General features: G+C 39.5%; 1 protein-coding gene across 2 annotated transcripts in view; it reads right to left on the reverse strand.

Annotated features, from left to right (window-relative positions):
- ERMP1 (endoplasmic reticulum metallopeptidase 1) overlaps nucleotides 1-15741 on the reverse strand; it is a 61612-nt gene that overhangs the window by 6439 nt on the left and 39432 nt on the right. The window contains exons 1-10 of one of the 2 annotated variants that reach the window (XM_036403749.2): nucleotides 14290-14570; nucleotides 13385-13686; nucleotides 9850-9977; nucleotides 9418-9523; nucleotides 8393-8539; nucleotides 6705-6797; nucleotides 5129-5341; nucleotides 3752-3972; nucleotides 852-1026; nucleotides 125-315 (exon numbers count right to left, since the gene is read on the reverse strand). In XM_036403749.2, coding sequence (XP_036259642.1) covers nucleotides 125-315; nucleotides 852-1026; nucleotides 3752-3972; nucleotides 5129-5341; nucleotides 6705-6797; nucleotides 8393-8539; nucleotides 9418-9523; nucleotides 9850-9977; nucleotides 13385-13686; nucleotides 14290-14570 — 1857 coding nt within the window. Of the gene's footprint in view, nucleotides 1-124; nucleotides 316-851; nucleotides 1027-3751; nucleotides 3973-5128; nucleotides 5342-6704; nucleotides 6798-8392; nucleotides 8540-9417; nucleotides 9524-9849; nucleotides 9978-13384; nucleotides 13687-14289; nucleotides 14571-15741 lie in introns of those variants that run through there. The other variant, XM_054517826.1, reaches the window with a different exon arrangement.

Consider the following 15741-nt stretch of genomic DNA (forward strand, 5'->3'; position numbering starts at 1 on the left):
TCCCTGTAATGTTTAAGACACTGTCAAACTATCACTAACTTCCAGTATTAATTAAAAAGCACATCTTACTCTAAACTATAGAGAAAGCTCAAGGGTTTTAAACAACATTTGCAAATTTACTTACAAAATAGGAAGACAGGATTACAGTGAAGATCACAATAAATCCTGCCAACACCATATCTGGTGGAATTTCTGAACCACTTCGTCCCATGACAGGTGTAAACATTTCAAACACAGTCCAACTAAGATACAGCATATACAGATAGGGAACAAACATCCCCAGCATGTACATCGCAATAAACTTTATTGTGGCACCTGTACAGAACAGGAAAAAACAAAAGACGAAAAAATAAAACCTTAGGACATAAACACACAACTTTATTGAAATATCCACAAGGATATACTGCTGCAAGTCCCAATACACAATTCTGGTCCTCATCCCTAACATGGATATGGGACGATCTCATTTTGCACAGGTAACACCAGTATAATTTTCAAAATCACCACAAAATTAATCTTGTATTACAAAAAAAATTTGAAACGTTTACTGTCCCAAGCATCATTTAAATATTATTATATTTTTATGAACCTTACTATTCATCAAAATTCTGATCACTTATTAATATAGTCACATAATGTTCTTACAGCCTGAGACCTGGGATGTTTTTCAGTGTATTTTTTTAAAGCTTCTCACACTTTCAAACTGTCTTTAGTTCAAGAACACTTTTTTCATGACAAAAATGTGACTTAGTTAATTTGATTACTCAAAGTCAATGTTTCGATTTCTTTTGCTTAAATAAGAGTAGGGGTACAAGTTTAGAAACATAATATCTACCCGTCAAAATCCATACCCTTTTGGCTGAATTCCTTGTGGATCATCAGCTTAGTGAGTAAAGGAAACGCTACCCACAATGTACAAATGAATGCTGAACAAAGGCCCATGTGAGTCATCACAGCCAATGCTATGGACCAAATCATCAATGAGGCATCGAAAAAAACATCTCCCAGGAACTGCTCATTCACATTCTGTAACAAAAAGAAGTAAAAACATTCCATAGGTCCCATCTCATGAGAACACATAAAAAAATCCACATTCTTTGTATACAATTGTTTTCCTTGGGCAAAACAATTTTGAATAGCACCATCTCACCATCCTCTTACCATAAAGAATTATCCATGACAGTATAAGTTTTTTATTAATTTTCTAAATCTGCTGAAATAACTTGAAAAAGATATTACACAGGCTGGGGAAGAAGGAGGAAGGCGATGTACAAATGACAATACCAAAGAATACACAAGGCTAGTGTTTCAGGCAAATAGAGCCTTTTTTAAAAAAAGTAACACAGCATATTAAAAAACTGTGTAATACTTAAGGGTGAAAAATTATCTGGACCTCCTGAGAATGTAAACTTGTTTTTGAACAACTATTAAAAGACTTATTACACAAGCACTGTTATTAATGCACAAATATTATATTGGTCCCTCTTTAGGTCATGCCACAAGCTGTCACTTCAGAGGTCTGTTTATTAAAATATGTTACTTGTTTTGAATAAAAGACATAATATGTGAGACAACAGCAGATATGTTTCAGGGGGCGGGGGGGGTGGGGAGAAGAAATTTAACCATCAAAAATATGATTTGCTTTGGGTTTGGTTTTTTTTAAAATTACATGGGCAATTCTGCAGTGTTTGCATGGCATGATTCCTAACTGCAAATCCTGCTAGTAGCACAAGGGACTGCTTGCATGAACAATGGTTATCAGAAAGCACCTACTTCAGTTTCGGGGTTAGAAGGAAAAAAAAGAGGAGAGTGAAGAAACATAAAAGTTGCCAAACCTATTTCAAAACATAAAGCTTATCAACTCACAAGTTGTTGAGCCATGAATCTGCTTCTGATAGTTAAGGAAGAAACTGGCTTCCAAATTTTTTATGCAACTTTTAAGTCAAATGCAAGCAACGTTAACTGTACAGTCTAGTGCAAGCTACAGCATGCAGCACTTCTGATTTTCAGATGGCTGATCTGATGATTAGGCAATCAGTAGCCATGAAGTAGATCCAGAGCCTGAAATGTCTTAACAGCTAATGAAAGTAACAACCAGCTCATCCAGACAACTGAAAAACGGTAACATTGCATCTATTTTATAAATGGCTCATCTTTTCCACAAAGGGAAAACACAAAATAAATACATTTAGTAAGATATGTGTACCACTTAACACTCCCCTTCCCCAAAAACTTTCAAAAAACCTACTTCCAGAGAAAGACACAATGGATCCACTCAGAATTTTTCATACAATCAAATGGCATGAAGTTCTTAAAACTTTTTCAAACATTTGTATTTGGATGACAACTAAGGCTTCCTAAATTCCCTTGCCCAAAACCTACCCAAATGGCCGAGACAATATTAGTAACAGCAAGCTGAATGACTAAATATTACTGCACCTAAAACCTCAACCTAGCAGGCCTGAGTAGTCAACTTCTGCCCTGGAGGAGTGTCATCTATCAGATACCTCAAGATTATTCGTATTTAACACAAAACCATATGAGACTGTTATAATCCATAATTATGAAATTATTACACACATTAAATCACATTGGTTAGTCCATAAAAAAGAATCCTAAGCAAAACAGGTAAACAGACAGTACTCATGACAAATGACAGCAATGGAAAAGTAACACACCAAATCTTCACTGAGCTTTGCAGGGGCCTAAATGACTTTTACCTATTGCAGAGAAGAACACAGACAGAGCTCTGTTACATCTCCAGCTGTGGTCAAAACAACCATAAATCAGAATAATCACAGAATTGTTTAAGTTGGAAAATACCTTTGAGATCATTTGATCTAAGCCTTGCACTGCCAAGACCACTGGTAAACCATGTCCCTAAGTGCCACATCTTTTAAATACCTCCAAGGATGGTGACCCAACCCTTTCCCTGGGCAGCCTGTTTCAGAGCATGATAATCCTTTCCATAAAGAAATGTCTCTTAATATCTAATCTGAATCTCCCCTGGCATAACTTTACATTTCTTCTTGTCCTGGTCCTGGTTGTCTGGGAGATGAGACCAAACCCCATCTGGCTATACCCTCCCTTCAGGCAGTTGTAGAGAGTGAGAAGGTCCCCCCTGAGCCTCCTTTTCACCAGCCTAAACAACTCCAGCTCCCTCAACTGCTCCTCACAGAACTTGTGCTCCAGACCCTTCCCCAGCTCCACTGCCCTTCTCTGGACATGCTCCAGCACTTCCATGTCTTTCTTGGAGTGAGGGGCCCAAAACTGAGCACAGGATTTGAGGTGTGGCCTCACCAGTGCCCAGTACAGGGGGACAATCCCTGCCCTGCTCCTGCTGGCCACACCATTGCTGGCACAGGCCAGGATGCCATTGGCCTTCTTGGCCACCTGGGCACTGCTGGCTCATGTTCAGCTGCTGTCACCAGCACCCCCAGGGCCTTTTCCTGTGGCAGCTTTGCAGCCACTCTGCCCCAGCCTGTGGCACTGCCTGGGGTTGCTGTGACCTAAGTCACAAAGGCTCCTGTCTTTTTTATGAAACATCTCCTAAAGGTCAAAGCTGCTTTAAATCACATAGCTCTTACCTCTCTGATTTAGCAGAACAATCTCTATGTTTAGATGAAGCAATTTTTCACAGTGACACTTTAAATACTAAAAACTTTTTGCTTTTTTTTTAGCAGCTCAAATTTATCTTCCACAGATTAAACACCTCATTGCCCTTCAACAATAACAACAAAGCCTTGCCTACCTTGTAGAAGAACTTCTTGGCTAGCATGTGCACAAGAATGAGCTTAGCTGCAGCTGCAGTGCCATAGAGAGACACAGAAACATAGAAATGGGTGTACCAAGAAAGAGCCCGTCCAATGAAGGAGACAAACATTGCTACCATAAGGACTGCCACCAGTGTGCACACCCAGCTTGTCAGGGTTAAGCTGAATGCAGTCAGTAACTTCTTCAGGTTATGAACAGCTATGAAGAAGAAAAAAGAAGTCTCATTCAATACTTGTGCATTCTACTGCAGACTATCATCAAAATTTTAATTACCCCATAGTGTAACTACTTTAATGACCGAAATAAAGGGATCCCCTGTGAAGGTATCTCAACAGCATAGTTTGCATCACTTAGCCTAATTCTTTGCATGTCTGTTTGCAACATCCCTGCTGCAATGTTTATTCCCAGAATACTGGTGTATTTTGCAGATTACAGCTTTCTTAATTTTCTAGCAAAAATTTTACTAGGGGGCCAGTGGAGCCATGGTTCCACTTTTAAGTATACAGAAAAGCCCAACAAGAAACCCAACAAAAAATGAACCAAAAAACTCCAAACCAAAATAAAAACTCTCCCCTGAAAAAATACAAAACCAAACCAAACCAACAAACCACCAAAAAAACCCACAAGTCCCTCTCCTCATTTCCCCCAAGAACAACAAAAAATTTGAGTTGCTTTTCTTGTAACATTTTCTTACTCCAAAAATGTATTCTGGATGTTGAGGAGAAGATGGGGTGATTTCTTAAGCCTTATTTCTTTTAAATAAACATGTTCCTACACATACTAAGAAGGTCTAACTAGATTTAAGTTGGTTTACACTATTAAATTTTGCTGTCATTTTCCCTATTTTTTCCTTACTCGGTCCTGTCTACAGACAAGTGATGAAGAAACATGGTTCTGACACCATATCTGAATTAACAAAAAAAACCCCATAATATGGATACTTGGCTTTTTTTTTTCAATTTCCAAATCTTTAAAAGATTAGATTTTAACCTTCATGAAATGATAATAGACAAAATCATGATTCATAAATGCTAGACATCTAGGCCTATCATATTCTTTCACCATTATTAATATTCAGATATTAATATTAAGATTTAAACACAAAGCAACCCCTATGGCATGCTGCACACCTAAAATTTATTTCTGAAGTTCAACTAATCAGATGCTGTAATGGCCTGAACACTTTTTCACCTGCGCTTTTGCATCTTGTAATTACTATTTATTGATGAATAATGCAATTAAAAAAACAAAAAAAGCAAAAAAATAACCGACGAAAAAAAAACAAACAAAAACACACCCAAAAAAAACCCCAAATACAAACAAACAAACAAAACCCAAAATCACCTAGACTTACCTCTGGGTTTTGGCTGTAATACTTTTTTGCTTAAATAAAAAAAAGCAATTGCTGATGTAATATAGTTCATAATTGTGCCAACACGAGCAGGATAAGCCAGGACAAATAAACCAAGTATATCAAAGAACACAACATTTCCATGTCGATACTCAAAAGATTTAGCCAACTTTTCTGATGTAGCTAGGTATTTTAGGACAGCCAGAATATTGTCACCTATTAAAGGAGCAGAGGCACAGTATAATTATATCAAGGTTAATAAATTACCACACAGCATTTTTAATATAACCATTCTGAAAGATTGTATAGAAATATCCTCAACAAAGGCATGAATACACAAATGATTATACTCAAACAGGTATTTGACAATATACAAATATTATCTTCATGAGTTATTCTATCCAGCTGTCAAAATAAGTATACCCGGGAAGTCTCATGCACTTAGACATGACCTCAGTGAAGGCAACAGTCAAGCTTTCGGCCCACAAACTCTTCTTCACTTCTGATATTTAGCACTGGACTTGAAGGCTAACCCAGAGAAGAATTTATAATTTCCTAATCTTCATCCTTTCCTAACTACTAAGCAATCCCTCCAGGTTTCCATGACTATGAATTACCTGCCTTTCCTTCCCTATATGACTGTAAAGACAAGACCACTATTTTACTCTGTAGCCTCCAGGAACCAATCATCTTTTGCTTTTACACAGCACAGCCAAATGAGAGCAATCATTCTAAACTTTGATTTTGCTTTTTTAGACCATTAAAAGTGCTTACCGGCTGTAAAGTTTGTCTTTTTTTCTTTTTAATCTGTCATATATTTAATGGGACAAGTTCTACATATAACCATCATGACCAGTAAAATCACCTTTCCAACAGGAATTTAAAAGCATTATTTTCTGTCCTGCAGCTAAATTGGTGCAAGGAAGTGTTTAAAACCATAATTCATGGTGGTCATCTAAGCTGGCTTCTGTATGAACTTGAAGAGTAAATAGTCAAAATCCTGGAGACATTTAGGATTATGCTAGCTTTTCCTGGGAAATTAAAGTTCTTCATAATTTTCTTTACTGCATTCTGTCAAATAGCCTGCTATGAGCACAACCTGTTGTAGAAAATAAATCCTGTTTACACAGTCTGCGTGCTACCACATAAGTTTGCCTGAGGTCCATTCTAATCCAAAAATCTCTGTTGATAGATCAGTCTCTATTCCACCAAACTACTCAAAAGCTTCTGATGAAAAACATTAACCAATAATGGGACTTAGTGAGATAAAAGGAACAGAGAATGCTGAATAATCAGGTATCAATGGAGAGACAATAACTTTGATTTGAAAGCAACCGTGGAATCTAATGTCACTGGATGCTGGTAAAGTTTATCTTCCCAAGCTGACCAACTATATTTCTTTTTTATTTAAAATGTATGTATTCAGTTAATTCTTTCTTTGTGTTCTTGAGAACACAAACAACATGTATTAAATGTGTCATTAAAATTATTAATTTATGCTACAGCAGTCTTACAGCAAAATGAAAAAGCAGCTACAATACTACTCTTTGGTAAATTATTGAATCCTTAAAATACCAACCTGCTCTCTGAATGGAATCTGTCAAAATTCTGTCTGATGTGTCATATTTTGTATGGTAAATGTAGCCATTTTCAATAAAAGCCAAATCTATTCCTACAAAAAGAAAAGCAGCATTTTTAAAATCTATACAATCCTAAAACCCCAAAACAAATACGTGAAATCCTCCCATATACTTTACAGAAAATGCTGCTCTACTTTGTAACCCAGTCATTATCCTTAGAGATGAACAAAGTAGTCTTCTTTACAGAAGGAAAACTAACTGGACTTCCAGTGTCTTTAAAAGAGAACAGCTTTAAAATAATTTAATGTATCTGTCCTTTTGCATGCACCCATTCCCAGGACATCTGTACCTAACTGGAGAAACACATGAAAACACCAGATCATCTCAGTCTCATGTACAAGATGTACAAGGTGCTTGCCAAATGCTTACTTGCAACACTTCAATAAATGTTCATGCTGAAAAGTAATAAAAAGCAGCACTGTGAAACTACAGAGCACCTTCTCAAAATACCAGGTGCGCTCTTTGTACTTCTAATGTGCAAACAAAAGTATTTACCAAAACCCAAAGGTTAAACCCTCTGCTTGATAAGTTATACATTCGGTGTATCCCATTCACCTGTTCAGCTGCATATGCAAAAAGCTGCTACCTGCAATCTGAATTCTCACGATTTTTAGCAAATTAGGTCTCAATTCTGAGAAACAAACCAGTTGTTAAACTTAATTATTTTTTATCGGTTTATAAAAGAAACCCCAGAGGTCAGTGAGAAATCATTTACCATCCAGGTATGATTCTGAACAAAGAACACATTGTACAAAATCAGCTACTTTATTTTCAGACGAGAAGCGTACTTCAGAACAGTACAGAATATGTCAGAACAACTGCTTTGTACCAATAATCAATTAAAAAACATCACTTTTCTTGAAAGTGACTCCAATGACAACCTGTCCTGGACAACAAGGACTTTACAGAAATTTACAGTCTTTTGAACTGTGTTCATTGAGTGAACATTTCACATTTCTTTCCCATGGTTCATTCTCCACAGAAAGGACAGCAAGCTGTACACAGATTAACAAAACTAAAAAGCTTCTGTCCAGTCCTTGATTATGGAAAAAAACAAACAAAACCCACCAAAACCCCCTAAAAACCAACAGCCAAATCCCCCCCAAAAAACACCACCACCAGTAAGGGAAAAAACCTACCCACGACAACCAAACAAAAACAACAAAACAAAAAAACAACAACAATAAAAATCCCCAACCAAACAAAACCCAAGGAAAATGAAAATGCATTAATGACTATGTCACTATCTCTAAAGAAGATGAATTTGCTTTATCTATTAGGTACAGACATTTCATTTTCATTCCTGCAAGCAGGTTATTAACATCATGTACCAAAATATTTCAAACCAGAATATTTAATAGAGTACTGTTAATTCCTGGAGTATTTTCCTGATTTTCAAGAAACTTTTCTACCAGGAAGCTTCTTTCTGGAAAACACCAGTCATCTAAAAACATCCCTAGCAAACTATATGACAAACTCAATCTAAAAACTCTTTCCTTAGGAAAGGAACAGGGAAATTCCCTCCCACTGTGACAGATCAAATTTGAGGATGTTCAATAGTCAACCAGAGATGAGTGTCCTTGTTATAAAAATGTAATGTATATTGACATGCCTTTTGATAACATACCTGGAACATTGCCAAAATCCCTGTAGATACGGAAGTCAGTATCTGCTGGGATAATGCCACTCTGAAATATTTCCTGTGCCACCACAGAGGCAAAGGGATGTTTGGCTGCAACTACATACGCTTGTACCAACCAAGGATTCTCAGGTCCTAACAAAAGATGAGCAGAAAATTCACAGCAAATATATTTTGAACTTCAGTTAGGATATGCATTCTCACGGTAACAAATAACACAAAGTAACTCACTGGAGATTTAACACTCTTGCCCCGCAGAGCATATAGTAAGCACAATTGTGTTGGATGAATGACTCACACTTGAGAGAAAGAATTAGCTACACCTGAGGGGAAAAAAACTAAGCCACTGTTGCCTCCCGTGCTGGAGAGCAACAATGGCAGAGCAGAGAAGCCATGTCCCAAAAAGACCTAGCATTAATGAAGAAGTCACAACCTTTAGCCAAGCTTCTAATCCATCATGTATCACACATCAGTACTGCTGTTTAGAAAAAAGTCTGTCCCCCTAAAGCATTCAGTGCAAGTAAACACCTAAGGGCTTCATCAGGACAAGAATGTCCGCAGTCCAGCTAGGATGGGGCACAGGTCTAACCGCAGCCTACAAAACACAGAAGTTTTGCTGCTTCCTGAGCATGAGATGGAGTTCTAATGCCAACATCTTCCTGATTTTACAAGAACTTCTGTGAAAAATAAATAGAACATGTGAAAGTATGAGTGTTAAGATATATGTACTACCAAAACACTTTTCTCCTTTTTATCCTAAAGTGAAAGGGAAACCCAATTCTGTTATTCTGCCCTCCACAGGCTTCCCACCTATGAAGCAACTTCTGTGGTAGAGCTTTAGCCTATAACTATCTAAAGACTAAGAACAATTTAAATGGTGCACAGGACCAGGAAAAAGGCACAGATGTTCTCTTGTCTTTTGCTTATGAGTAATTTTCAATATTCCTTCAAGTCTGCATAATTTATTATCAAATTATCCTAGTGTAGAAATTGGACACAATGCAAGCTCATACCTGTTTGAAAAACAAGTTCTTTTCCTCCTACACCTGCTGCCTCCAGGTTAATAAAAGCTCTGATTGACTTGGCCCACTCATGTTGTGTAATGAAGCCATGACTAGCCTTGATGGGGAAACAAAAAATATAGGTCAAACATCTACCAGACAAGCCTAAATGTTATTTTCCATCATTCAAGACTGCATATAACTCAAGGCAAAAGGCAGAAAACACAAAGAGATGCAGAAAATGCAGGTCTTCTATTTAAACTAATATATACAATACCCTTAATCCAACTGCATGCTTTCCTTTGAAATTATACACATTCTACTCAGAAAAGACAGGTAATCAATGAATATTTCAAGAGATTAAACACAAGCTACATCTTTCATTTGTTAAGAGCTTTAATATACTGCTTTGATGTATAATTTTTAATTCTGGCACATTCTCACCTGTAAAATATTTTCTTCTGCACCATTAAACAAGAATATGACAGCATGCTGCAGGGACTGCGATGATTTTGAAAGTGTGTTAAGTATTTCAAGCATCACTGCACAGCTAACAGCATCATCGCTGGCACCTTAAAATAATCAGCAAAATAATAAGGCTTACAACAAACACACAGATTTGTAACAAAAACGAGAGAGAAAATGGTTTATGCTATTGCAGTTTTAATATAACTGCAGTACAATTGTGTTAAGCTTTAGTATATTTTTTGGTGCTGCTTGTACCCTCTGTCTATACCAGTTGAAAGCAACAGATGAAAGAAAAAATAAATTCAGAAGTTGGGCAAGTGAATGACAAGACATCAGATTCAACACTACTGTTCCAGAGAAACAGACTAACCAGGCTACTAGGAAAGCAATGTGATAATTATCTATTTTCCTAAATACAACATGAACAAATAAGGATATAATTTTCATTGACAGCACTCAAATTTTAAGAAATATACATTCCCACAAAAGTCACCCTGAAGTGCTCTACACTGTTACAATGCATTCAATTAGGAGGACAAAACCTCAAAGTAACATAAAGCTAAGACTGCAAAATAAAGCTAAGGAAATACCAGAATTCACACCTTTAAAAGTCTCCATAAGGTAAACATTATATAAAAGATTTTCATGATCAGATGCTTTTCATTGCCCTTCTTTCTTTGCAGAAACCCCTTTCACTCTAATCTCTGTTGTCTTTGAGTTTCTCATCCAACTACAATCTCACACCTCCCACGCCCCACTGGTTTTTTATCTTGATTAAGCAGCCATCTTTGAGTCAAGGCCTCCCATTTTCCCACTTCCCTCACTTTGGTGCAAGCTGTAGCACCTCCCTATCCTGCTCTAATAAATAAAATCTGGGAGAAAACAGAAATTTAAACCTCATTCCTGTGGGCCTGGGTTGCATGGATGTTGCTGACATGCACTGAGATGCCAACAAGTTCAACACTCCTCAAGTTCAGGAGTCAGCACGCTATTTAGGTACACTTGTTAGCTGCTCAAAATGTTCAATTTACACATTAAAGAAAAAAAAGAGCAGCTTTTCCAAAGCTTGTCACCAGGCAAAACTTAAGAAGTATCTGCTACGAAAACAACATATTCCTAATATAAACAAACATAAATCTTAGTCTAGGTTTTAGCTTTAGTTTATTGCATAGAATAAGTAAATTTGAAATCCTTCCAATACACAATTCTCTATCCTATTTCTCAGAAATTATGGCCTTGTTCTGACAAAAGCTTTCCATAGATCACCACCCAAATACCTGATTTAAAGCCCTGATTGTCACAGGTTTTCACTAATTTCACAAAAACCACAGAACATTCTGAGTTGAAAGGGACCTTAACTGCTACCCCAGTTTATCAGGAATCTGCTCTTAGCCACATCTAATTATTTTATTTAAAATGCTGTATTGAAAACTCAGCAGATGCATATAGTTTACAGTGAGGTTAGTCATTTACCTGCCTTGCTGTGAGGCTAAGAAAAACAAAAGTTACTGGCTTCAAGAGATATACATCTGACAAAAGCAGCCATGCTGCCATAGACTATTACACAAACTTGCAGAGAAAACATACCCCAATACCTCATACACAACAAAACTGACAGGAGGTTGTCACAGATTTTACAGCAGATATCGTTAAACTAAGAAAACCACATCATGTCTGCAATGATAATTTCAAGAACGTTTTTGCTGTCAAGTTTATCAGAAAATAATCAAATAGGCCATATAAACTAAAGAGTAGTAGAATCAGAACAAGAGACATATTTTAGGACTTCAGAGTTTATGTTTTTTTCTTCACAAGGAACACAAGCTTTCTATTTTTTAAAATAAATTATTTACTGAGATTTGCTTCACACATTTTGTGTCTATAAGCACCACAAGCAGATTATATTTTATTATCTGATTTTCAAATGTATTACTCGCTGATCTTTGAGTCATGCTGATTCTGGTTAAAAGCCCACCTTTCTGGTAATGAAAAAAAGGGCTGTAAGCAAATAGCTAAGAGAACACGGGAGAAGAGAACAAAAGACTCTTGCTTAGGTAATGTGCAAGTGGCATACTAAGAAAACAAAAGGCAGAGCAACTCCTTGCTGCTGTAAAGGGCTAGGCTGCTTTGTGATTAAGAACAAGCACACAGGATGATTTCTGGCTCCTCTGCAGTTTTCTCTAAAATCCTATACAAACCACTCCTATGTTTTTGGCACTTCCGAGCAAGGTTGGTGAAATATTTTAGTGTCTGAGTAACTGTAAAGAAAATAACTGATGTAAACATAATCCTGTTTTATAATCCACAGAAATCAACACACAATTTACATAGGACATCAATTTGAAAACAATTTTTAATTATCATAGTACTATGCTTGTGAAATACTCTAAGTCTTGGTAGACATACACAGACTATACATGCAGTAATTAGCATCTCTGCAGTTCCTCAGTCACAGAGCATGTATAGTAATCATGCATTTATTAAGCTAAATTTAGAAGCTCATGTTGTACAAATACAATTGAGAAAGAGACGTTCAATACACAATTTATGTTCAGAAAAAAGGCAGGAGTCCAGCAAAAGCTTTGTTTCTCTAGCTAACACTCAACTGTTTCCTTAATAATGAAGACTAGTCACATGTGCTACAAAACAGAAGGCTTGCCACCAAAAAAATAAAATATTGTGTGGGATGTAAATGAAGAAACTCCAGTAAAAGCTGTACCATTGGTGAGTGCCATCTGTGGGTGTTTTTTAACTGTAATAACAGGCACACACCTGTGGCTGAGTGTTACAACAGATTTCGTGTTTTAGATCCATACCTTCCTAGCTTTGTTAAACCCACAAATTTACAAAGCAGTTTACACCCTTGCTGCAATAACAATTTTAAAGGATTAGATTTTAAAAATATAGAGGAACAAGAATAAGAGAGTACGCAAAAGTGACAATCAAACTAGCAGGTAAAATATATTCACACTATCAAGGTAATAGTACTCCAGCCTTTGATGACTACAGTCTTTTGAGATAGAAGCTTTGAATATGGAAAGAAAAAAAAACAACTGGCGTATCTTAAGCATATCAGACTGAAAATCTGAGATACCAGTAGGAGGGGAAAACAGACTCGTTAATGCGTGTGGGCATAATCTCTGGCACAAAGCATCCTGTGAAAGGAAAACCAGGATTAAATCAGTACAGAAGTATGAAAAGACCTGGACGATGGGTGGAAACAGCACATAAAAAATATGCATAAGCAGTGAAGTACAAGAAAGGCAGATACATCCAAACTTCCCAGAAATCCAGATAAGCATCTGTAAATCACTGCCTACCAGAAAATGAGAGTGAAATCCTGAGTTTAACAGGATCAACCTGTCACTCTAAACAATGAGTTTCACTGAGACCAAGCTGACTAGTTGGCACGTGCATTATTCTAGTGTGGCTACTTGGTAGGAGAAATCCATGAGCCAAGCCCTGCAGCTCATGTCACACACAGAAACATGGAACAAACACACGGACCCACCTGGGGTATTTGGTACGGAATCAAAGTGACAATTGGATAACACTGCATGCTCAGCTCCATTGCGAGGTTCCAGCTTTACTACCACATTGGTTATGTTTGCATAGTAACTAGTAAAGCCCCCTAAAAAGTCAATGCTGAAGGAGCCTGTGGGCCTCTGTATGTCTACAGATATCTTGTGAGCATCCGTGCTTTCTCTTTCTATTCCCCTGATTTGTTCTAAGAGGTAGTTAACTGCAAGAACTTCATTTTCTGGACTTCCAACTGTTCTGGGCCCAATTGCTGTAATGTTGTCAAGATATCCCCTGTAAGACATAAATTAAAACTTAAGCATCAATACATTTAGTATGTAACTTATCTACAACTGTAACATTTTTGTAGATGGTTCTATTTCAAAACTCAAGGTAGGCAGAAGAGGCTACAGCCAGTTAGATGGTAACTTGTAATAGGAATATAGGCCTGATTAGGACTTCTTCTTTTTAACTATTTACCATGATAGTAAGCCATGGTATTGGTTTTCTGATCTGAACATATCAATTTAAAAAGAAGCAGAAGGGTGAATGGAGAAGCTAAAGATTTTACCTTTAGCGAGGTTCTGTATATGCGTATATGTCTTTTTCTGAATGTCGGAAAAAGCACACTTTTATCAAGACATACACCTGATGCTAACACTCCAAAACTGAAATTCAAGTGACAGTTTTAGTCTTCCCGACGTCTCGGTGACATAACAACTGAAAACTTGAAGCTTTCCCAGACACTGAGCACTACACGAGACTACTGGAACTGAACTATGGGGGAGGCGCTGCTCCATCAGCTCCGAGCACTCGCCAGGGCACAGCGCTACACGACCCCTCTGCCAGGGACCGCCACCCACCCCGGCCGCCTCCCGCCCGGCGTCCCCGCCGTACCTGGCGCGGGAGGCGCTGAAGTCGCGGGGTCCGGCGGCGGCGGGCGGGCGGCTCAGCAGCTGCCGGTGCGACACCTGCGCCAGCGCCCGCAGCCCCAGCAGGTACAGCAGCACCAGCGGCGCCCCCCGCGCCTCGGGCAGCGGCAGCAGCGGCCGCCGCCCGCCCCGCTTCTTGCCGCCCGCGCCGGGGTCGCCGTCCTCTCGCGGCGGCGGCCGGCGGCGGTCGCGCTGTGCGGCGGTGGCGCGGAGCCGCCACCCGGCCGTGTCGCCGCCGCGCTCCATGGCCGTGCCGTCCGCCCTCCCGCCGCGCAGCCGCCGTACGGGCACGGGCGAGGGTCAGAGCGCGGCCCGGCCCGGCCCCGCCCGCCGCTCACGTGGCCCGGCACAGGCCCCGGCGGTGGCGCTGGCTCTGCAGCTCTCGCACCGCCGGTGGGACGGTCGGGTTAGAGGGCAACGGCAAGTCACCTGGTCCAGCCTCCCTGCTCAAGCAGGGTGATCCCAGACACATGGCGCAGGATTTGTCCATACTGTTCTTGAATATCCCCAATGAGGGAAAGTCCACAGCCTCTCTGAGCAATCTGTTCCAGTGCTCAGTCACCTGCACCTTAAAGATAAAGGTTTCTTCCTCGTGCTCAGGTGGAACCTCCTGTGCATAATTTTCTGCCCATTGTCGTCTTGTCTTCTGCCCTCTTGTCCTGTTGCTCAGAGCTGCTAAGAAGAGCCAGGTCCATCCTCTTGGCACCCTCCCTTCAGAGACTTACACTGAGAATGCCATCTCACAGACATATTTTTTTGAGGCTGACCAAGCCTAACTCTCTCAGCCTTTCCTCATAAAAGAGATGCTCCAATTCTTTAGCCACCTTTGTTTCTCTCTGTCAGACCTGCTCCAGGAGCTCCATGTCGCTGTTGTCCTCAGGGGCCTGTAACTGGGCACAGCCAGTGCAGCTGGGCCTGGTTTGGCTGCACACTGAGGCAGGGAAGCCCTCAGCAGTGACTGTCCATGGAAGTGGTGGCCTGACAGAGGTGAAGCCCTGGGCCCTCTGTGCAGCCACAGCTCCAGGGGGAGCATCCACCTGACCCTGCACCTGACCAAAGACTGCCCCATGTGATATGTGCTTGCTCACAAAGGTGTTCAAGGCTTTCCCTGGTTTCTTGCTTCTTTTAGTTGTTTTCAGTGGTTGGTTGGTTTTGTTTTTGTTAAAGCAGAAAGGAAAGTTCACAGTTCACAGAAGTAACAGTGGTGCCATGTAGGGGAGCGGCAAAGTGCCTCAACCCTAACCCCCACCCTAAAAAAACGTAACAGCACTGATGGTTCTTGCAGGGTTTCACCCTCCACTGCATTATATCTTTGGCATTTCATAGTTGTAGCAGTGCCCAGGCTGGAGCTCAGGTAGGCTGGGGTGCAGAGCAATAGTGCCAGGAGGTGCTAGTGAATAGTGGCTTCTAGTGAACT

This window comes from Molothrus ater, chromosome Z (genome assembly GCF_012460135.2).
Source record: "Molothrus ater isolate BHLD 08-10-18 breed brown headed cowbird chromosome Z, BPBGC_Mater_1.1, whole genome shotgun sequence".
NCBI classification, from domain to species: Eukaryota; Metazoa; Chordata; class Aves; order Passeriformes; family Icteridae; genus Molothrus; species Molothrus ater.